Source organism: Mytilus californianus, unplaced genomic scaffold, assembly GCF_021869535.1.
Source record: "Mytilus californianus isolate M0D057914Y unplaced genomic scaffold, xbMytCali1.0.p SCAF_3, whole genome shotgun sequence".
Lineage (NCBI taxonomy): Eukaryota > Metazoa > Mollusca > Bivalvia > Mytilida > Mytilidae > Mytilus > Mytilus californianus.
In genome coordinates this window covers 44026865-44052375 of record NW_026262679.1, presented here as the reverse complement: position 1 = coordinate 44052375, position 25511 = coordinate 44026865, and the positions used below count along the sequence as shown (strand labels likewise).

At 31.1% G+C, this 25511-nt stretch overlaps 1 protein-coding gene across 4 annotated transcripts in view; it reads right to left on the bottom strand.

Moving 5' to 3' along the window:
• Positions 1-25511, bottom strand: part of LOC127734644 (uncharacterized) — an 80183-nt gene that overhangs the window by 32004 nt on the left and 22668 nt on the right. For all 4 annotated transcript variants that reach the window (XM_052244631.1, XM_052244633.1, XM_052244634.1 and 1 more), the window contains 25 exons: positions 24692-24805; positions 24028-24161; positions 23304-23436; positions 22189-22455; positions 21142-21339; positions 19830-19967; positions 19180-19277; positions 18690-18787; positions 18141-18298; positions 16823-16907; positions 16317-16458; positions 15428-15503; positions 14437-14642; positions 12918-13080; positions 9988-10110; positions 8636-8696; positions 7678-7752; positions 6965-7075; positions 5625-5761; positions 5053-5118; positions 4047-4163; positions 2674-3390; positions 1225-1357; positions 570-764; positions 186-351 (listed from right to left, as the gene is read on the bottom strand). In XM_052244631.1, the coding sequence (XP_052100591.1) occupies positions 186-351; positions 570-764; positions 1225-1357; positions 2674-3390; positions 4047-4163; positions 5053-5118; positions 5625-5761; positions 6965-7075; positions 7678-7752; positions 8636-8696; positions 9988-10110; positions 12918-13080; positions 14437-14642; positions 15428-15503; positions 16317-16458; positions 16823-16907; positions 18141-18298; positions 18690-18787; positions 19180-19277; positions 19830-19967; positions 21142-21339; positions 22189-22455; positions 23304-23436; positions 24028-24161; positions 24692-24805 (3911 nt within the window). The remainder of the gene's footprint in view (positions 1-185; positions 352-569; positions 765-1224; positions 1358-2673; positions 3391-4046; positions 4164-5052; positions 5119-5624; positions 5762-6964; positions 7076-7677; positions 7753-8635; positions 8697-9987; positions 10111-12917; positions 13081-14436; positions 14643-15427; positions 15504-16316; positions 16459-16822; positions 16908-18140; positions 18299-18689; positions 18788-19179; positions 19278-19829; positions 19968-21141; positions 21340-22188; positions 22456-23303; positions 23437-24027; positions 24162-24691; positions 24806-25511) is intronic.

The window sequence follows — 25511 nt, the reverse complement described above, 5'->3', positions numbered from 1 at the left end:
GTCATATTGCCAAAAATCTGTTGTAGAAAATGTAAGTTTCCCATTAGAATTGGAAAATGTTATTAATACTAATTATTTCATTGCATAAAATCACATATAATTTTAGCAAAATTTCAAATGTATCAATGTTTTTTTCTCAATGTTAACAATTTAAATTTTCATGACTTTGCAAATCTTACAGTTACCTTGTTTTCCCAGCACCACCTAATCCTACAAACATTAACTTTGTCCTTTTACATTCCACTGATCCTGTCATTAAACGACGCAGATAAGCATATATAGTATTGAATCCTCTGTCACGGATTTCTTTGGGTGGTGTCTTCAATAATGTACAGTAGGAAAGGTCTAACCCTATAGAATAGGAAAACAGAAAGCTTCAATGGTTTAGAATACATTATTTTGGTCAAATATGTCAACATATGCCAATATCTGGAACAAATTATTTTTAGAAAAGATGTACATATAAAATTATAAGGACAACAGATTATTATTGTATGCCTAACAGACTTTTTAGTGGAAGCTAGCTGACCAATAATTTAAAATAGGTTTGGGGTGTATTTTAAACTTACTTTTGAGTGGCAGCATGCCACACTGGCCAGCCACTGACAACATATTTGGATTGTATGATAAGACTAATGTTTCTAAGTTGCTGAGTTTTTCTATGCCTTCAGGTACATGGACAATGCCTTGGTATTGTAAGTTCAGATATCTCAGATTGGTCAATTCAAAAATCTCCTCTGGAAATCCACTTGGAGCATCATCCTCTGTCAAAAAATAATTGTAATGACATTTCAAACTTACTTTTATATAAATATAAGAAACAAAAATATATGTCCATAGGACACCATGCCACATTCGCACTATCAAGTTTCCATGTTCAGCAAACTGTGAAATCTGGGTCAAGACTCTAATTTGGCATATATTTTTTTAATATCACATCATAATGAATGTGTACTAAGTTTCAAATTGCTGTGACTGCAATTCATGGATAATAACCTTAAACCAAAACTTAAACTTGAAATGGAGGGGCTGACAAATGCACAGAACAGAAAACACAATGCCTCCACACTATCATAGGTGAGACAATGGATTCCCTTGCATAACTAAATTTATATGAACACATTGAAAAAGTGATTTTTTGTATTTCATTCAAATCAAATTTTCATTCCATGATGACCTCATTGATATTTTCACTATTAACCTAAAGTCATTTTGATATCTCACCAGGGGGTTCTTTTCCTTTGTATCCAAATCTTGGGAAAATGTTGAATAATGTAGCATTCACATTGCCCATCTCTTTATGGTCAAGGACGTTGTTAGCATCAAGGTCAAAATTATGAAACAGCTTCTCTTTGTCCTGAAAAAATAAATATGCATTGGTCTAAAATTATTCATTAATCAGAAAAAAATAACTTTTAAAATTGTAAGAATGAGTTTTTAACAGGTGCAGTATGAAATGAACAGAGCGTGCATACAATGAAATGCTGTAAAAGTTTGAATTGTGTTAGCCAGTAATATCCTGGAAAAATTCAGTTCCATTTATCTTAAAAATATATGTTAACAGCCATAAAACCACAAAACATGTTAAAACAAGAATGTGTCCATAGTACACGTATGCCCAACTCGCACTATCATTTTCGATGTTCAGTGGACCGTGAAATTGGGGTCAAAACTCTAATTTGGCATTAAAATTAGAAAGATCATATCATAGGGAACATGAAGCGACCAAAAACTTTAACCTGAAGCGGGACAGACGGATGAACGGACACACAGACCGAAAAACATAATGCCCATAAATGGGGCATAAAAAAATAATCAGGACTTTTTTTTTAAATTCAATGGAAAACAAGAATATGTGTTTAATGGAAAACATGTTCGCTTCTGAGTCATAACCTAACAAGATTTATTCTTATTGAAAAATGGAGGCAATGATTCCATAAAAAACAGATCTAGAACAAGAATGTGTCCATAGTACACAGATGCCCCACTCGCACTATCATTTTCTATGTTCAGTGGACCGTGAAATTGGGGTCAAAAATCTAATTTGGCATTAAAATTAGAAAGATCATATCATGTGTACTAAGTTTCAAGTTGATTGGACTTCAACTTCATCAAAAACTACCTTGACCATAAACTTTAACCTGAAGCAGGACAGACGGACGAATGGACGAACGGACGGACGGACGGACAGACGAACAGACCGAAAAACATAATGCCTCTAGGTGGGGCATAAAAACATCAAAGTTTAACTAAGGATAACTTTTGTATTTATTTTGAACTTCTTATATTGGAGAAATGGTACATGCTATTAGTAGCTTCGGAACTGACATGAAAATTTGAATATTAATTTTAATGAAATTTGCGGCTATTAAAATTTTTGAAATCATTTTGGTTTTGTCATTTTTGGTTTAATCAACTCTTCAATATTTGTATTTGTTTATGGATTTCAAATATTTTGGCCTTGAGCATTACTGAAGAGACATTTATTGTTTATAAAATGTGCATCTTGTGCAGTAATATTGGTAATGTTACTATCACAAATCAGTTGAAATTTCAAATAAAAAAACTTAAAAAGACCAAAATCACTTAGACAACACAAGTTTAATTGCAAAAAGCCATTTTTATCCAATTTAGGCATCTCAAAGAAACTGAATTAACCACATTGACACCTACCTCATTGTGAGCAGCTAGCCAAGGACCAATACGAGAACTGAACAAGAAATCTTCAAACATCTGCTTGTTAACATATATTCCTTCCTTAAGTTCAAACCACTGAACCCCACCAAGGGACAGATCCATCAGATTTTTTAGTTTACCGATACTTTTCGGTAGTTTTGTAAAACAGTTACCGCTAGCATATAACATTTCTAACAATTCCATATCACCGATGTTTTCTGGTAGTGACGTCAGGAGCATGTTGTTCATCATAAGTCTCTTCAATTTGAGTTTTGTCACAACTTTAGGTAATGCCTCCATCACATTACAACCAATGTCCAGTCGGTCAAGCTCTGTACAGTTTACGAGACTTTCTGGCAAGTCACTCAAGTTATTGTCAGCCACATCCAATTTTTGTAAAAATTTACATGTTCCTATGGAATCTGGAAGCTTCTCCAAAAGATTTTCATAAAGCTCTGCTCTTATTAGATAAGGCATAGACGTAAAGAAATCCTCTGGTATTGAAACAAGACCTGACTTTACAATTTTTATATCCCTGATAAATCTTGTGTATCCACCAAATTCAATGGGAGATAACTCTACAAAGTCTGACCTTGACTGGTATGCAGCTTTGTGACCTTGACACAAATGTAAAAGCTTTCCTTCCATCAGAATACTTTCTGTAGCAATCAAAGCTGACTTTTCAGAGTCACAAATAAGGGGCTCCAATGTATTCTAAAATGATATAAAAATGATAAACTCTAGATATGCTATAAAGTCTAATAATCTGCTTGAGACTGACAATAAATTTCAATGTTCTACTGTATGTTTTTCTTCATACATGCAAACCCAACATCTGGGTTAAAAACAAAAATTGTTACCTTTTGAAACATTTTGCTAAAAGTTTCCAATTCAAGAAAAAAGGCAAAAAATATTCAAACAATTCCATAATAGCAGGTGCACAACTTCAATATATGTGTAATCATTCAGGGTTGAAAAGTTATGAGGAGCGATTACAAAAGTTAGGTACCAACTTTTCACTGCCTATAAAAATAAGATGTGGTATGATTGCCAATGAGACAATTCTCCAACAGAGACCAAATGACATAGAAGCTATCAACTATAGGTCACACTACGGCCTTCAACAATGAGCAAACATTACCATACTATAAACTGGTTTTGGACTTTGTCCAACCTAGCTAAAAATCGATTAATGCAAAAAATATGTATCAAGGATGCATTTAGACACTGTACAAGGACTACTGTGTAATTACCACATGAAATTTACCTTAATTTATAAAAAAAACTAACAAGTGAAAAATTCCTTAAACTTCAGTGTAGTTTTGTCATGTTTATAAAAAAAAAGCTTCTGGTGAGGTTGAAGTACCTACCACAAATAATTTCCTAATTTGAGCAGGAAGTTGTCCATTGAATGAGTACTGGAGTCCCAGTTCTAACATCATATCCATGGCATACAGTCTGATAATCTCATGCATACCCTTCTCAATCTGTAAAACAATAAAATTCATCTCGATAAGGTATTGTATTTAGTAGGAAATTTGTTGTGATCTTTTGTATTAAACATGTTAAAGAGAAAAATGTCTTCCAGCCTGAAGTTAACAATGCCATCATCCTTTAATCCATAACCATCCCTTAAAGGCAGTGCCTGGCGCGTCCCAAAATATGCCTCATGGCATCATTTTTTTAGCAATTATTTAAACCAATACTGTAAATCAACTAATTTTTCGCAAGTGATTTATTTTGGCGACTTTAATGAGTAAAAAAATAAAGAGAATATAAGTCGTCGCCAATATGTTAAGATTGGAAATTCCCTTATATAAATACATAAAAAAGTTTAGAAAATCGTGAAAATAAGTTGTTGCGAAGTCGCTAAAAGTTCATAAACGAGAAATAAAGTATCCGCAAAAATAAGTTGGTTTACAGTTTTAAATGCAATTAAATTGTATGACATATAGCCAAGAAAATTGATATAGCTTATTTTGAAAATCGTTTTTACAATTCTTTTTGTGCAATTAATTTTGTTTAAATTGCATATAAGAAGCATATTAGATGGACACAACACTGATCTGAAATATTTTTTCTAAAAATTATTACAGCCTTATCACTGTTCTGACAAAAATATCATATATAAATAGAAAATATCACATGGCTTTTTTTAATATCATAAAGGTATCAACCTGAGACACCAATAGAATCCTGAAGAGCTCTGCTTTCGTGTGACATGATGTTATACAAGTTAGAGGTTTCATAAAGACTTTACAACTGTGACTGATATTGATATCATCACAGATGGCTGATACAGAACTAATGCCATTGATTGTACTACACATAACATATACTTATATTTACTACAAATTATATAATAATATTACTTACTAGATTTACATCCATTTGGTCTTTTGTAACCTGCAAATATCTTTGAAAATTGTCTGGAATATGCAACTGCAAAAAAAACCCCAACAAATGTTAAATAATTAAATAAATATACAATCAACATTTAATTTGCTAGGGGCCATCTTGAACTTTTGAGTTTTTGCTCCATGTTGAAGGCCTAAATATGACTTGAAAAACATTGCTTTTAGGTTTGTTTTTTTTTGCGTAATGATTTTGTGACAAAAATTAAAATAGCAGGTAAACAACTTCATGTTTAGTAAAAGAGTCAACTTAGTTTAAATTCTCTAAAGCCCTTTTCAACTAGCTGTGGATCAACAAATTGATACAAGCAGAAATTGCTATGTCTATATTTTGGTATGTGTTTTGTTCAATGTTGAAGGTCGTATGGTGATCTGTAGTTGTTAACATCAGTGTCCTTTGGACTCTGGCAGATAGTTGTCTCATTATACCATCATACCAGATCTCTTTATTATTACATCAGGAGTAATGAATAGATCATTGTATGCAGTTAAAATGATGCAGAAATGTGTTCCTTGACAATAGTTTATACTAACATAGGGGTAATGAGCTAACAAGCCATTACATGCCATTCCTATTATTGTCATATTCTTGTCATCTTGTGATACCGGAAATCCTGGACTGTTAACCATGTGTACCATCTTCTGCAGGTACCATTCATCTGCAAATCTATCTGTGGTAAAAAGAAAACATCGTCTGAAGGGTTCTTCTTGGTCAAGGTAGCTATCTGTTTACATTATTGTTAGCTCTTCTAGGTTTTTTGGAAAAGTATAATAAGAAAATTTTAAACCTGGAACCCCCTCTTTTCTTTTTACAATTTTGTTAAATACATAACTATATCCTTGCAAATTGAATTAAATCTGTAATATTTCTTAAAGGATTTTGACACATTAGCTCCTCTTGCTTTTTTCAATATACTGTAAATTCAGAAATTATTGCGAGGTTTTTATTAATGCGAATAATGCGACTAAATAAGTATCGCAATAATAAAAACTTGCATTCTGATATCTGATACATATAACTGTATGCAGATTTTCCTGAAATCGCATTAATTAATCTCGCATTTCAGTCCATTCTTCAAAAATCGCAATAATAAATGCACGCAATAATTTCTGAATTTACAGTAATAGCATAACCAATCAAATCCTGTTTTTGCCAAATTTTGTAAATACCACTTCAGATTTCCTCAGATTTTCTTTAAGAAAAAAGTGCATTATTTGGATATTTTGGTATACCTCCAAAACTTTAATTCTTGGTGGTGCAAACAGTGAAATATTTTAATAGTTTCAATAATGTAGATGTCACCAAATGCTTAATTCACTAAAGTCATATTATGAAATTTTGTACTTCAAAGAATCAACAAGTTGATCGAGTTTAAAAATCGATAAATATTTTATAAACTTATGCTTTATATGTTTTCCTTAGCTAGAAATAGATTATAAAAGGAAAGAACTTAAAGCAAAGTAGGAGTTATAAATCTGCTAAATGGAATCCTTCCTGCCAATTATCAACTCAATCCACTAAATGGCTTATTGCTGAAGATGATAATGATGAAAGAATGTAGAAGGCTCAGTTTCAGGGGATAGCATAGTATTTTTCATATAATTAATTTTCTTTTAACAATTTACTGCTGAAATTGAGAAACGTCAGGGTAATGGCACCACAGAGTAATTAGTTTCTAGGTTAGGCAGGAGTCAAGTCCATTGTCAAAACAGTCTCGTGACATGGGCTTGTGCATATTGTCAAACATCTTTGTTTATTAATCATGATTCATTGTAATCCAATCATGAAATTGATTAAATCATGTAAACTTTGATCTAATAAAAAGTTGCATATTTTTGACACTTTACTGTCTGTAGTTTATTTCCAAACTTACTTTTTGTCATACATAAAGGCATGAGAAGCCTATTGTTGTTCAGGATCTGATGAGAAGGGTTTGTCAGATCTATTTCAGTCATTCCTTCTGGTAAAATACAGCCTAAACAACCTGTCAAAAATATTTGAATGAAATACAGTAAATTTAGAAAATATTTTTATTATTGTGATATTTGAAGAACGAACGAAAACGCAAGTTTAATTTTTGCATTTTTAGGAAAAGGTACATACACACATAAGTATCAGATATCATAACTCAAAGAGTTGCATTATTCTCATTAATAAAAACCTTACAATAATTTCTGAATTTATAGTATGAGGTTAGCTGACTCTAGTTCAGCCCGGTAAATGGTTAAATTTACTCAAATGATTTAAAGTTTACCAAATTGTTATAAGATTTAAAACAAATATGAATTGATGCGCATGCTTATTTTATAAATTGTGCAAAATCTTTCGATAGGATTTCACCAAAATTGTTGCTATTGTCAGGCTTGACATATAATATTTAAATCTAAATTTACTATCTCATAATATAAATACTTTCACGCTTCTTTGAACTTTGATCTAATAAATGAACATAAAATAAAATATGGAAAATTAATTTAATTTTAAATTGAGTCACATTATTTTAATAAAACACATGCTACATCTATGTAATACCCAAACATGCAGTTTCTGTAAAAGATGAATTTTTGAAGTATATTTAATATTTACCAGAAAAATCCTTAGCTTCTGCAAACATAAAATTACTAGCTCTCAGAAATTCTAATGTTAACTTCCTCTCCACACCTGGAATTGATAAAAAATGTCCTTTAATATAAGTAAAATATATAAATATGTATACAAGCACAGTTTTCCATTAAGGTTTTTAAAATTTATTGTTATTCCCTTATTGTCAATCTCCAAATATGTCATGCCTATTTAAATCAGAACCAAGTAAACAAAAGGCATTTAGATAGAAATGAATCAAATGGGATCAACAAGAAGAAATGTAACTTAGAAGGTACACATCATCTCGACATGTTATGGCAGAACTTTTAAACACTTTATTTACCAATCCATTGGAAAGACCACCCAAAGGCAAAATATTTCCAAAGTTCCAAAAATACAACTGACTGGTACATAAGGGGAAAAAAATATTACATTCACTGTGTCATTAAATTTATGATTCACATTTCTGTTTCACAAACTTAAATCTTATGACTGATCTTTTTGAATGTATCTTAGAATTTAAAAATGTTTCATAAACTTTTGTTCCTTCATAAATCAAACATTTATAAAGAATCCTCCCTGTCAATTATTATCCCATTGGACTAGATGATTTAATGCTGATTGCTGAATATCACAATTAATTGAAGATTAATAAACTATGCTATGCATGTTGTGAAAATGAAGAAAGAAGAAATCTACACTCAGACGTAACAAAATAAGGCATTTACTTTTATCAAAAATTAAGTGAAATTTTATTTCCTAGTGAGGTAAATTATTATCTTTGTCTTGCTTTGTGACTTCAATGGCAAACTACAGATCACTTTCATATCACTGGGAATTGAATGTCAATTGAACATTTAGCAAATGACTGAGACTGTATCCAGTTTTAACGCAGTTCTGATTTTCAATGAAAAACACCACTTCTGTAGAGCAACAGGATAAAAAGATAAATAAAACTTACATGATGGAAGGCTCATTTCACAGCAACTTGTTTCTGTTTGAGTTGATCTATCTTGAAAATCCTGTGAATCAAAAAGTTTGTTAACCATAAAAATTTACATATTGTCTATAGAAACATACATTGTCAATTGAGTATGCAATGAATTTAAAACTAAGAACTTCATCTACTCAGTTTTTTGTTGTTTTTTTGTAATTAGACATTTTTTTTAGTCTTTAAAATGCCTTTCACAACAATTTGAACCATAATTTATCAAATCGCATTACAAAGTTATTTTATTCAAAGATTTTAAGAACAAAATAAATTATTTGTCTTTATAGTAAAATATAATTCAGTGGTTTTAGGATTCTGTAGCTATTAGTAAGTAAAAGTTAAATTTTTATAAGTTGATATAAATTTTCTAGGTGGATCATAATTTGTTATTTGCAAAGTTTTGAATCTATTTCAGACTTGGCAATTGTGTGATCAATTAAAAAAAATGCAAGCATTTAGTTAGAAATTACAATTTGAGTTTTTTTTTAAATAATGAAAATTGCAGTCCCTTAAACAAAAATGCAGTCATACAGTATAAAATTGAGAATGGAAATTGGGAATATGTCAAAGAGACAACAACCCGACCAAAGAGCAGACAACAGCTGAAGGCCACCAATGGGTACATACATTTCATTTTTCTATAAAGCTGATTTATGCAGCAAACTTTTGAGGACACGATTAAAATGAAAAAAATGTGCATTAAATATCTTTATTTCAGTGTATTTCTACAGAGAAAACAAAAATGTTGTGATGTTAAAAATTTTGTTACTTGTATTTGTGATATTTTGAGAGTTCAAATTTGTTTTCAATATCAAATTTACATACCAAAATGATATTTGAAATGTGCTGTGGAAGATTGCATTATTTTCAAATTCTAAAAAAATATAATGATGAAGATTCCCAACAATTGTAGTCAACTAAATTTGGGGAATCATCAAATTTCTAACATCAAATGATATCTATATTGTATTATTTTTATGTAAGGTTTTTCTTCAGAGTTTAGGCCTTAGAAGGGCATTTCAAATTCAATTTGCTCAACTTTCACCCTGTACAGACTTGTACAATAAATAGACAGTGAAATGTTTGTTTAGGTAAAATTTGTGGTAAAAATGCATTTGCAAATATAGCAAAAATTAGGCAATGCAGAAATTTCCTGATGATAATTATAAATTTCATGCGTCTGAAGCGCTTTTCAGGATTTACCTTCATCAGGAACACTCAAAGCCAACTAATTGAAAGCCAAGGATGTTTAACAACCGCACAGTTTAATAGATAAATGATCAACAAGGTTCTATATAAATCTATATGTTATGTGTACATACAACATAATGATTTGAAGAGATCATTATATTCCCTGGATCATTGGCTGTCACAGCTACTTGTATAAATGGTCCTTGTAGTTCCCAGGAGTATATAACTCGCCCATTCTGATGGATTTCAAACAGCTAATAAAAAAAGAAAACAGTTTAAAAAGTAGGCAATACTAATTTATTGACAATAAGGTATATTTCTTATATGATTTACCTATCTATGGTTCTTGAATGTGATTGGCCTATTAGAATTTTTGTCCTTGGTTTACATTTCGATAAACCATGTTGCCAAAACTACTTTCATAATCCATGTAAACAATATATGTGTTAATTTCACTGTGATTTATTCATGCACAAAACACATGTATAGAAAAGAAACTTTAGAAAACAGGGGTTATAATTAAGACCAATATTTTTTTATGTTAAGAAGCTTCTACCCTTCTGAAGCACCTTAGATCACCCCCAGTTTTTGGTGGGGTTCGTGTTGCTAAATCTTTTGTTTTCTATGTTGTGTTTTGTGTACAATGTACTATTGTTTGTCTGTTGGTCTTTTTCTTTTTCAGCAATGGCGTTGTCAGTTTATTTTCGACTTCTGAGTTTGAATGTCCCTTTGGCATCTTTCGGCTCTCCTACATATATCTGCCAATATGTTAGTTAAATGCCTTTGTAACAGAAATCATTTTACGCATCTGTGTTCATTAATACTCACAGAAGTCAGACATATGATAACATGTAATAGTAACTGTTTATAAAATTCTGTTTGCAATGTGTGAAAACATGATATATAGAATTCTGTATGTAGACTTGTGTTATAACATGGTACAAGTACATTTATATAGAATTCTATATGCATAAAGACTTAGGCAATGCAGAAATTTCCTGATGATAATTATAAATTTCATGCGTCTGAAGCGCTTTTCAGGATTTACCTTCATCAGGAACACTCAAAGCCAACTAATTGAAAGCCAAGGATGTTTAACAACCGCACAGTTTAATAGATAAATGATCAACAAGGCCTTCGAAAATAGTGGAATTAATTACTTTTGGAGTGTCAAGAACTTGTTGGAAGTACTTGATAAATTGCATGCATATATTGGTGATTTTGAATCTGTTCAAAGTTTTGATTTTTCTACCCTATATACCACATTGCCTCACATTCTCATTAAGAAAAAATTCACACACCTAATTAAATGGGCATTTAAAAAGTCAGAATGTGAATATATATGTTCAAACTCTTTTAGGTCATTTCTTAGTAGCAATAAACAAAAAAACTATGTCAATTGGACATGCTTTGATACTATATATGCCCTTGAATTTTTACTAGATAACATTTTTGTTCGCTTTGGAGATTCCGTATATCGTCAGGTTATCGGAATTCCAATGGGGACTAACTGTGCACCACTTATTGCGGACCTTTTTTTGTATTGCTATGAGTTACAATTTATGACAAAAATCAGTAAAGACCCATCGAAACAACATCTGATACACAAATTTAATAATACTTTTAGATATTTGGATGATATTTTGGCTCTCAATAATGACGACTTCAGTATGTATACTAAAGAAATTTATCCTGTTGAACTTACTTTAAATAAAGCTAATACTAACAATGACCACTGCCCTTTCCTCGATCTTGATATCTATATCATTAAAGGAAAGCTTAATACTAAAATATATGATAAAAGAGATGATTTTTCATTTCCTATCGTTAATTATCCATTTTTAGATGGTGACGTTCCCTTGTCACCATCTTACGGTGTTTATATATCTCAACTTGTACGATTCGCTCGTGTATGTAACAATGTTTTAGATTTTAACGAGAGAAATTTATGTATTACTGAAAAATTATTACACCAGGGTTTTCGATATCACAAACTAGTCAAAACATTTACTAAATTTTATCATCGGTATAAGGACATCATTCGTAAATATAGCTCAACATGCAGACTTCTTATACGTTCAGGTATTTCACATCCAATTTTTTATTGAAATATTCTTTATAAAGCACAAAAATGTCAGTATTCACCTCTGAAACTAACAAAACCTTTAAATAGACTTATTAAGAAGGGATATAGTTACGATACTGTTGTCAGGTCATTAAAGATTGCATATTTTGGCGTTAATATTGATTCACTTATAGGGTCTTTGCATCGGCACTAAACACATTTATTTAAAAACCAGTTGTTGGCATGACACGGGTTATGTTCTTCTCATATATGTTATGATGGTATGATACTAAACCCCTAACGGGAAGGATTGTACCTGATATTCATATGATGAAGACATAATCTTTCAATCAGTTTAATTGAAGTCTGGAGCTGGCATGTCAGTTAACTGCTAGTAGTCTGTTGTTATTTATGTATTATTGTCATTTTGTTTATTTTCTTTGGTTACATCTTCTGACATCAGACTCGGACTTCTCTTGAACTGAATTTTAATGTGCGTATTGTTATGCGTTTACTTTTCTACATTGGCTAGAGGTATAGGGGGAGGGTTGAGATCTCATAAACATGTTTAACCCCGCCGCATTTTTGCGCCTGTCCCAAGTCAGGAGCCTCTAGCCTTTGTTAGTCTTGTATTATTTTTAATTTTAGTTTCGTGTGTACAATTTGGAGTTTAGTATGGCGTTCATTATCACTGAACTAGTATATATATTTGTTTAGGGGCCAGCTGAAGGACGCCTCCGGGTGCGGGAATTTCTCGCTGCATTGAAGACCTGTTGGTGACCTTCTGCTGTTGTCTGTTCTATGGTCGGGTTGTTGTCTCTTTGACACATTCCCTATTTCCATTCTCAATTTTATTATGGTATATAGGTGATAACATGGTATATAGATATATATGCCATTAAGAATTATGTATGTATGAGGATTTATGTGTTTTACATGGTATTTAGACATGTGTATTCATATGTAATATAGAATTCTGCAACTATGTAGACTTACATCAAAACGTGGAATATGTAATTCTATAATGTATCCAGAATGACATTCAAGTGGTCTCTCTTTCTTGGTGTCCTTGACCTGTTGCTCCTTACCAGAGATGGAGATCTTCTCTATTTTACCTTCTATAGTCTGGTAACGAATCATTTCCACTGAGTGACCATCTCTGCAAAAAATAAAATTATTTCAATATTTCCAAAATGTATTATTGAATCAATTTTCAAGAAAAAGAATTCTAAAAGATTCCAAATTTGAAAAAAAGAGTGACTTTCTAATATAAGATGTGTACCGGTATATGGTTGTAGAGTGAACCAACTATTAATTACTATTTAAGGTTCGAATAAACAAAATGATTAAGGTCATTGATATAAATTTAAAATCATCATTTAAAAAAGTAAAAGACATATTATGAAGATTTTTTCTCTCTTCAACCCGGCTACATCATAGTTACAGTTATTCCATATTAGATCTAGATTTTTTAATATAATTAAAGACCTTAACTTAACACACAAATAATAAAGTGAAATTATGTTAAAAGTATGCAATTATATATATATAAACATTTCAATAAACATTATAAAAATAAGAGAGTCTCCCAAAATACCGTTGAAAGGCTTGTATAGTCCGGGGTTTTATTCTCCAAAATTGACTCTGACAGCAGGGGTGCTGACTATAGAGTACAATAAGCAAGAAATAAGAGAGAAAATTTCAATTTCGCGATGTGGTTTGTTTACGTTCCGCCATGTTTGTTATTGACATTGTAGAGGGCGCTCTTATCCATTTTCAAACCAATAATTTTACTCAATCCATATTAATAAGTTATTTTTATTCAATATCAAATTAATACTGATAAATTTTAAAATTAAATGCTTCATTACAAAATTCTCGTTTCTTTTCAATGCATTGCTAAATATAAACTGGTATCTGCTTGAATGAAATCGTACAAAAAAAGTAAAAAAAAACAACCGTAAACCAGCTTACGATGTGTAAACTACAAAACGTAATCGAATATTATTTGTTCCGTTTTGGTGTTTCCTATTGACAAATATGTTTTGTATTAGCTTAAGACCCTTCAAACATTAATGTGATAGATATATTAAACACTGTTTTACATAAGGAGGGAACTGTTTTCCTTTCAAAGTCGTATTATAGTGATATCTATTATGTACGGATTTCAACTCTCACCGGGTTTTTTCATCTTTTACACGTGCTTTTCAAACTTCCGGTTTAAACATACACAAGTTTCTAAATTCTTTTTTGTGTGATTTAGACTTATTTTAACCAGCGTGAAGTGTTTTAGAACCATTTACAAGCAGTTTCAGCTTCTGTTTGGTGATGGAAAGTAGGTTTTTCCAAGAAAATACCACAAACGACCACACACGATCTAAAATTACCGGAGTTTCATTAGACCTTTTCTAACAGTTACAAAAAATTTTTTTAACCGAAATTTCGTGGGGAGAAGGGGATGCGGACTATGTACCAATGCGAACTATACAAGCCCGATTACGGTAATCATATTTACTCTATATTAGTGAGCTCGATTTTGTAAGAAATTCCTCTGAGTAAAATAATCTTGAGATGGCTGAATGCTTCATATGACATATCACTTCGGAAGATATACTCCAAGTTGTTGCCTCCATAACTTATGATGCTTCCTGTTACGTTCAATTTATCAATATTTGTATCTCTCGTCATTCTGAAGCTTGGCTGTACTGTCGAAACAGCTTTCTATAAAATATATCAACATAAGCATTATCAAGTGAAAAAACAAAGGTTTTTAAATAGTCAACTTTTTATAAAGGAAACCTCTATTAACATTGATTAAGGAAAAGAAAAATATTGTCTTGTCAGGTCACCCTCTTCTTGTCCCACTGCAGTAAGGCCACAAAACAGAATATGTTTGTTAGCTCTAACCTAACCTACCCAGAAAATAGCTGCCTACTCAAAATCTATTATTGTCCTGATGTGAAAAAGTTTTTTTTTTAATCAGATAGGCATGAAGAATAATAAACATCTGACACTGACTGTCTTGACCTTTGGATAGGGTTTGGGAAAACCAAAATATTTTTAAGTATGGCCTAATACTTATGCATTTTAACCTATTCAAAGTATGTCACTCTTATAAGGTCAGTTTCCTATGGTCCAAAGGGTTTTACTGTATCCACAAAAATATTATTACAATATATGTTTCTTGTAATGAGGGCTACATTCGTTGATCATCACAGGGTTATATATATATGATTATCTAAGAATATCCAGATGCAATAGACTGGTTTCGCTCTTTAAACAGTCTTTTTTATATCCAGGGTGTATACCCCGAAATAAATACAAAATAACAACAACAGAAAAATTTACCAAATGCAAATGTAATTATATATATGTTAGACGTTTATTGCCATCTAAAAATAGACTGACTTTCAAGTTTAGTCAACAAAGCATTTTGTATGAGTAACACACACACTGTGTGTATTGAACATTAGAACACTATTCTCAAGCTTCAATAACATACTTACACCAATAGCATTGACACAGGTAGAGCACATTCCACAAGTTTTACACAATGGAGCATATTCTTTACAACCACACTCACTAAAAAATAAAAAACAATCGTGTTTACATAGTTATCTGGTGTATTGAATGTATCATTAGGGAAACCTCTGGCCTTTGTTAGTCTTGTATGATTTTTAATTTTAGTTCATTTATATGTTTTGGAGTTTAGTATGACGTCCATTTTCACTGAACTAGTACACATTTTTGTTTAGGGGCCAGCTGAAGCCCGCCTCCAGGTGTGGGATTTTCTCGCTGTGTTGAAGACCCATTGGTGGCCTTCTGCTGTTTTCTGCTCTTTGGTCGAGTTGTTGTCTCTTTGACACATTCCCCATTTCCATTCTCAATTTTAATGTGAAGAAAAGTGTAGTTGCAATCTGGACAATTTTTCAAGAATTTCAACTTACTTTTAAATAAAAACAAATTGAACTGTGAGCATATAAAATGAAACCCCCACTAGAAGTATTCAGAAAACAATTAGTTGATGAACAATGGATGTGAAAGTGTATCACATTCTATTGCATGCTGACAGGACGCTTAATTCCAAGTTTCAGAATGCCCTGAATTGTAGTTTTGAGACCATTTTATGTAAAATTATGTACCAATAAGTTTTTGTTTAACAAGAAGCTGATGAACAAGGCACCTTCTATTTCATTACCTTTAAATTGAACGTTTGTGATACAGGGGGTAGGAATGTGAATAAAAATACATATTCTCAGAGTGAAACGAATAAAGAATCGAATTATGTCTGATTTATTTACTTAAATATGGATCTATTACCATTTTATAAAATATATTTGCCTCTACATTTTTCAGGAAATAATCCAGCAAATATATACCTGAGGAACAACTTACTTTCTGTATCTGTAAGTAGACAGATTGTGTTCACATTCCAAATTTTTGGTCACACAATTGTCACACTGATAACATCTTGTTCCTTGTTCAATTTCCAGTGTTGCATGATTGGGTACCAGTTTCTGGACACTGTCACACATATCTGAAATAAATCAATTTTCATTTATAGAATGTATTTCTCTATGCATCAATATTTTTTCAGATATGTCAAATTGTTTTTATAACTTGAAATTTAGCTTCTTGAACTAGTGATATGATTTTTTATAATTTATCAATTGGGCATGATTTCTTTTTTAGAATGCACACCAGGAATAAACCATCTGTAAATGTGCAGCACATGCATGACAGATTAGTCCCATACTGTTCTATTGAATGAAGGCCTATCTTTAGGGCTGTGTGATTTTCCTTTTCTTAGTATCATCAATGATTTTCTCTCTGATATGTATATATACCCATTATTTGTATTTTATTTTATTCATACGGGATTATAATACATTACAACTTACATGGTCTTTCTCTGACTCCAGCAAACCATTCTAATGCATCTGTTCTGTCAAATTTACTCTTCTCATCATAGTAAAAATATTCTCCCTAAAATTGATATAGAATATAATTTGCATCTTGAAAAGTTTTAAAACTTTATCTTTCACATATGTTTATTGTGTAATGTAAACAGAGTAATAGTTTGGGTAATGCAATACAAAAACAGTCAAAACTTCAGGATTTGCTAGACTATTATTGCACTAATTATTAAAGAAAACAGTCTTAGTAGTCTCTTTCCTATACAAAATCAAAACTGCTGTTGATTCATTATAATCCATGTGAAATTATTTTTTGTGGATTCTTTGGGTATAGGTGAACCAGGAAAAAATATGTTCATTTTTTAGGTTTGGCATACAAAAGTAGTCAAAACTAGGCAAATTAAGTTTCGAAAAAAAACACAACTAATCTACAATCAACAAACATAAATGATTCCATAGTATCCTTTTACAACTTTTGAACGTAACTAAACAGATAATTTCATAATATGCAGAAATTGCAGCCCATTTAAAGATTACGGTATATCAAAACTCTAAATACAGTTTGTATATACACGAATTACATGCAGTTTCTGTGGAATGTAGCATAATATGAAAATACAAAAACTGTAAGCAGAGATTAGACACACTGATATTGACTGATGCATGGACAAGCTAATTATATATGCCTTCCAATAATTAATCTGTGGGATCCTAATTAGTTTTTTCACTCTGACTCTGATATGACATATTAGAAGAAATTAGTAGTTCTGTCAAATGAAATAACTTGATTTTTTTCAAGAATTAGAGAAAAGATCAAACAATTCACAGTTTTTGACAGTATATAAAAAAAAATCAAACAAAACTAGACTGAGGCAAGCTAGCTGTATGATATGTTATTGCACCTTGGGTAAATTAGTGACATTGTGATTGGTTCAACGCAATCACCTGGTGACCCCTTATGGATCTGTAGGGGTCAGCAGATTTCATAGGGGTATTATGATGTCCTGTCTACTATTAATATTGATGTTATCTAGTAATGTTATTGAATTTCAATACTTATTTTTATACATAACCTAGCAGGAAAAGTCCTGTGTGCGATAAATTCGTTATATGGTTCACAACTCACCCCCTATAAATCCATAGAGGTTTAGTAAAATACATAGGGGATTTGGCCTTCCACCTAACCCCCTCTGGATTTTACTAATTCTCTATGGATCCATATGGGGTCAGAGCAAACCATATAACTTATAATATCTCATGTAAATTTTCTTATAAGTGAAACGTAATTGAAATATGATCTTACTGTGAAATAGATATTATCATTCATCAATACACTTTCAAACACAGTGGTTATGCCCCTTAGACCCTTCCAGACCATCCTGTCTGCTTCAAGATATGTTTCATCACCTGGCTTAGTTCTGGAATGAAGTTTGCCTTCTATCAGCACTCCTGGGTAGTCACCTTGTCATGAAAAGAAAAAGGAATCAAGTTTTAATAATGGCTAAAAATTGAAACCAAAACTATGTTAATATAAATCAAATTTTGACATCCATGAAATATAAGTAGTTATTGTGGTACACATCTTATAAGTTCAAATCATAAAATCTTTCTTTTATATTTTTTCACTATACATTAAATGTGGTACATTCCAATGCACTGTATCCTGTATATATTCTTTGGTGCATTGTTCATCATTTTATTTATTCATAACAAATTCCACATTACTTTTTTTATTTCCATAGCTTTGATTTATACTGGTAAAGTTTAAATAACACAAGAGTTTGTTCTAAGGAATTATTTGTTATACCTTTTTTCAATTAAAAAAATTAAAATTAAAAATAAAATATCATACCATTCCTAATAATTTCCAACATATAAGTTAGTGGACCTTGCTGCATGATAATACCATCTTTCCATATCAGGCATATTTTGGCAACTTTCACAAAATGGCTGAAAATAAAAAGAATTCCAGGCTCTTTTTAAAAAAAAGTCAATCAGGTGTCTTCTGCCATCTTGGATTGTAAAGTAGCAGAAAACAATCAGTTTAGATCATTAGAAAGAATTACACAAATTTTGAGAGAGGAATGTAATTCATTTGTAAATGAAGAAAATAATATGTATTTCACCACACTTCAATATGTTATGTTCTTAAATTCTTAATGGACAAAAAACAGTAAGATAAATTAAGATTAAATGTAAAAAGAACCCTTTGACAATTAATAAAAAGGGTATAAAAATAAAAAGAGATATAAGGTAATCTTTAATAAGATGGTAAACAAACAACCTAAGTTTATAAAAGTAGAAATTTACGTTAAATGGATATCATGTTAGTGGTTACCTACCTTGTAACACTAGGTAACAGTCCATCAGGTAAAACTGGTACCCTGTATTTTCTACCAGAGTAAAGATGATCTGCAAACTTCCCATCCCAGAAATGATCCTATAAAATATAGAACATGGAAAATTTATAAAAGCGATAATTATTTATAGTTTTTATTATACACATACTTTATGCGAGCTATAGGTAGCTAGCAAATTTTAGTTGTATTTGCTTTATATATTGACATTCAGGCATACTCATGGTAATATGACAATGTGTTTAATAAGAAGTGAGTGAAAGTGTGAGTAGTTTTTAAGTATATTCTTTTTGTTTTATTCATATAATTAAAATAAAAAAAAAAAAAAATAAAAAAACAAGCAACAAAATAAAATGTTTCTTGAGGTAAAATATAAAATTTCATGCAGTATTTAAATAAAACTCTTTTTACTCACATACAAAATGTTAAGATAGTTGTTCTGTTGTATGAATGACAATGCATACATTTCATTGATAAATTGACTTGGATGACATGAAAAATATGTCATCATTTTCTGACTTAAATTTTATGTGATTATTTCAGTGTTAACAAAATTATTAAGAACTATATAAAAATAAGGAGATGTGGTATGATTGCCAATATAGAATGGTTGTGGGATACATTTGTGCCCTTACAATTGGTAAATGTGGTTTCTCTGGTAGATTTTCATTGACAACATAGACAGTTGGATCCTTGATAACTGGATGTCGGTGGACAATCGGTAGTTTTACAATTGTATGGTTCTCTTCCAAAACCTTGATAAATATATCATTCTGAAAAAAAATATTGATAAATAATAAAAAGAACTGAAATTACATCCATTAAATAAAATCCAGTTTCGAGAGTGACAATTGATAAATAGTTGCTTAACATCTTGAGCAAATTGTAAATGTCATTCGGGATTGTTACATGTGAATGTTATTAGAATATATTTTTTTTGTACTAAACAATTATGTTAAGGCAGATTTTGAACCCTTAGCTCACAACCTAACAAGTCTTTTCTGCATGTCTCTTTGACGATCAAACCAAATGGACAAATCGCAGAAAGAACATGGAGGCAAATATGTCAGTTACAGAAGCCTGAGTTCTTGGTATATTTGAAAAAAGTAGGGTAAATAGATTTCAAAATGTTTAAAGGGGAGAACATAACAGAATTAGTGGAAAAAAATGAAAATAAGGTCGAAGTTCGATAATCACTATCGAGCAGTAAATATTTCTTTAAAATTTGATCTTGGTTCATTCAAGACTTTCTGAATCAATATGAAAATTCAGCAGAACATTTGAAACAGATGCTTCTACTGTAAATGACTATATCATGATAATTCTTATATGATTTGCAAATTAGGGAATATGTTTATATGATTGGTCGAGAGGGCTTCCAGTAGTGGCTCTTGAAGTTATTTATTTTTCAAGAGACAACGTTGACAGAACTACTTTTTGTAACCAATGTAAACAAGATGGCGGCCATGATAACACAAACCAGATCTACGTTAAAAATATTTATTTTCACTTCGCGTTCGTCGTTAAATTTAATAATAAACACAAAACATCCATTTGAATGATAATAAGATATTTTTGTAGTTCATTTTTTTATCAGAAAGCAAATTTCATTGAATTTTTTTTGCGTTGACCAAAAAATATATTCATTCGCCAGGCCAATTCAAAGACACAAATATACAATTTACGTGTGATAGTGGTTACGGGTGGAGAATTTAAATTAATAATCTCCAATTCTAAAGACTTATAAGGATTAAACACCTTTTTAAAGGAATTTATTATTGTATAAACTGGACCAAGTCACTAACAAACATATCATAAAAGTCCTTTAGACTTTTATTTGTTTGTGAGTGAATTGGTCCAGTTCATACACCAATAAATTCCTTTAGAAGGACTTTTAATCCTATAATAAACTTAATTAGTTTTTCCATAAGTACAATATTACAATACCTCCTCTTGTGTGCCTAGTAAGAAATCATGTATATCTTGTCTTGTGAAACATGGATAATTTAAACCAAGACCAGCTACTGGTGCTTTTTTTACCGGATTCAGTAATTTAGTTGCTGATTTGTTACAGAAATCACCGACTGCTACTAAATCTATAAAACATGGTTTGTTTGTCATCTTAGGAAAGTATATTGATTCACCCTGCAATAAAAAATTTTATAAACAGCTTTACATTGTCAATTTACATGATCAATGGTTTTATGAATTTGGTGATGTCTTAGGGTTAGATAATAGATGATTACCAATCCGCTATTGTGGGATGCCTTATCACTTGATATATCTTATCAACCTTTTTTATAGGAGTAACACAACGGATGTCACATGTGGAGCAGGATCTGCTAACCCTTCTGGAGCACCTGAGATCACCCCCAGTTTTTTGGTGGATTTTGCGTTACTCAGTCTTTAGTTTTCTATGTTGCCTTTGGCATATTTCATCTCACTTTTAGGAATATACAGCAATTTATCCACTGATGAAAACAGTATAAAAAGATTGGGGGTTTTGTTTTTTGTAACACATTACCTGATAACCCTTTACTAAAAATTATATATTGAAATATATGACATAATATCAGAATTGGTTTCCACAAACTTTTAAGTGAAACTCAGTTGAAATAATATCAGAACTTGTATCGATTGACTGTTTTCAGTTTAACGCAATATAATACATTATTGCACAGTACCATAATATTTCCAACAGAGAGTAATGAAAAGTTAGCATATAATATTCTATGATATTGCACTAGTGCAAATAAAGCTTCAAATTATCACCATCACCAGTGACAAAAATATGTTTTAAGCAGTTTTTCAAGCTTAGCTATACAATAAAAGGATTATTGGGTGAATATTGGTGAATATTATCCCTCAGAGAAAATGTCTTAAATGGGGTTAAGAAACCTTCTAATGTAGTTTTTGAAAGTTTCCTTGTTAAATCAAAACCACATTTTTAAACAACTATGCAAATCTACTTTTTAAAACACTTAAATATCTTACCCTTAGGTGCCTCAGTTCAAAAAGTTTGTCTAGCTCTCTGTATGGTCCTCCTGGTCGTGAATTCATGTTGAATTTCATAGAATCTGAACTTGTGTTGAGAACTTCTATCAAGTTACCAAGTCGTATTTTTGATTTCCCAAATGTTTTTTGCACCCAATCAGGTAACATTGAGTGATATGTATTCCCATGCCATGGAAAAATTGTTCTCAGTGATGTTATTGCCTTATTGAGAAATTTAAGTGTTGTTGAATTGCTCTTTCCACCAGACTAGAAAGAAAAAAACAATAGACTATTATATTACAAGGAAACTTCTAATGTAACCTCTTGAAAATATTTAATAATTGAATGGAATATATCCATCTATCCATTTTTATTACATATGCAACTTCCTTGCTACAGTCTAATGAGTCATATATCAATTAAAAAATTAGAGTAGGTGTTGTTGTCAATAAGACTCAAGTATAGGAGAGTGACTATCTATGGGTCACTACAAGGTCTCTAAAAATGAGAAAAATCAATGTTTAAAGGGCAATCAGCAAATAAAAATATAGGTATAACAGCCAATTATCTTAGGGTCACTAAGCTAAAACCAATACTTAAAGGTCAAAGAGCAAAACTCAAATTAGGTTAATGTACATGCAAAAATAAGTATACCTAAAGATCAATGAGCATAAATTCAGTATACCCTAAGGTAAACTATAGATATAGAAGACTACCAGAAAATAAAATGACAAATAAAGCAACCCTTATTTCATTGTTCTCATTTAAGTACTGCAAACCAACTTATTTTTCACGAGTTGACAAATTAGGTGAATGCATCAAATAAATATCTCCTCTAATATGAGTGCACTAAAAAAGTTAGAATATTGCAGACATAAATCACCACTAAATCTAAGGGCTAAATGTCATTATTATGCACTGCCAACAACAAAATATTCAGAATGGATATTATGTTGACTGACAACCTGCATAAAAAGGATTTAGAAAGGATTGTATACATTTGGCCCTGTACCACTAATTGCTAGTGATATGAATGTTTTCATAATGTGTGTGCTCTATAGAAGAATCCTAATGAGTGGGGAGGAGTGTAGTCTTTGTTTCTGAATGTTATTTACCATGTCAACATCCCAAACACATTTATAAGCACTGTCTTTGTTCTTCTGGATCTGATGTATACTCTCTATTAAATTTAGAGCTTTTACTAAGTTTTGTTGGTGTGGAAAAGTGAAGTCCATGTACAAATCAGCTCTGAAAAAGAAATAAAGGTAAATCAAAAGTGTTTTAAACCAGAGTGAATAATTTTATTATGTTATGCTTTCAATCACGATTGGTCTTTTTAAATGACAATTGATAGGTTTCTTATATCCTTTTTGATTCATCACGATCTAGTAATGATTTTTTTATCAGACTTCTTTGTACTGTTTTCCTAGGTACTTATTTTAATGTAGAGTGAGAAAAAATGTATTTTTATGGATATTTGATTTCTTGGATTAGCCAATGTCTACATACAATGATAAAGACAATGTATACTTTGTTGATCATTTGAATTCATTGTTTACCTTTACCTACTATATCTACAATAACTGGTTCCCCACTAATAATAATGAATCCACTGTATGTATCATATTGGTAGCCAAAAGGGTTTCTTACAAAAAACATCAACAATTATTGAAGACAAACTTTGTACCACAAGGTTAAAGGCGATGAATGCCAAAATATTGATTTCAAGTACAACTCATCTTTACAAATCAATTCAACATATGTACACAGTAATACAAAGTACTTAGGCAGTAACTTTCATTATCATTCAAAGAAACATATGTAATGTATAAAACTTACAGAGGAGCTGTTTGCTCAGCACCAAACTTTTCACTCCATACAGCAAGGTTTGAGACTACTTCCCTTGTCATAGAAGCTGATGTCTTGCCTCCAGTGTCTGATAAATCGGCTATCACAAATATACACTCAGGGTACTGAAATATTAAACAATAAATATACTCTCATCATCTCATGGCAATGAAAAATTTGGCTTTCACAAATATACTATATACTCTAGCTGGATGCAAATTTTCATTAAAAAAAAATGAATGAATGCCAATTGGCATACCTGTCAAGTTAATCAATTGTGATAAAGTGTCAAAACATATCAAATTCATAAATTCTCATTTCATTTTCTTAGTAGGAATCTTTTAGAACAACATAAAACAATAAATCTTGAATTCTACCATGAATTATAGCCTATAAGAAAAAGATATTTTGATCAGACTAATTTTGCACATAAGAAAATTACAGAAGTTTTGCAATCAAGGGTAACTTGTTCAGCCATTGTGAAGCAATGGTAGAGTTGTTGGAAAAACGTATCATGAATTTTGTCCTTAGCTATCAAAACTACATCTTAGCTGAAAGTTCTTATTGTTTGTTGTCATAATCCATGGAATTATTACTGCCTGGTTAAATTAGTCAACCCACAAAAACATATCTTTCTACATTCCAATAAAGTTACCTTGGATAGTAAATGAACAAGCTGAATGGTCAGTTTATTGACAGTGTCTGGATCGATATTTGTGTAAGGCAGTATAACAATACACCCATTACTTAACACCAAGTTTTCTAAGCCCTGCAAAATAATAAATATAGATAAAAATAAATAGAATTTTCAAAATGTCACGAGCAATTGTTGGAAAGGAGGCGGTAAAAGTAAAAATATGGCTCCGAAAATTGCAAAAGTACTAAAATACTTTAATTCTTTGAATCCTGTTTATTTATTGACAAACTAATAAAAAGAAAGATTCTAAATACTTGAGTGCAGAAATGTCATTTGTCATGTCAATTTGATAAACATGTTATAATTAACATACTGTAAACCAACTAAATTTTACCTTTCTAACCAATTTAATAGCAATTTATTTTTGCTATTTTCTAACTTTCTTTACACAAGTTTTGTCGTAATGATTCACACCTTCAAAAATTTGGAGACTGACATTTCATAGGCTGATATAAAAAGTTATCAGAACAGAGAGTAGGACAGATTGTTGACAGATCTTTGGAAGCAAAGCGTGGACACAGAATCTGTATCTTTATCAGATTGTGATAGACTCTTGACAATTTAGGAGGGAAGGAATGCCCTTTATCGTCAAGCGTCAAACGTCTGGTTTTTGTTATCGCAAGTGTCAAATGAGCCATAATTTTTAATGGAGTAAAATGTTTATCGTTAACAAATATTTTACCGTCATTCGTCATGTTGGGTACCCCATTCATGCCCTCATTTAAAGCTTGATTTATTAAATTAACAGCTGTCTATTGATGAAGACCATATGTCGAAC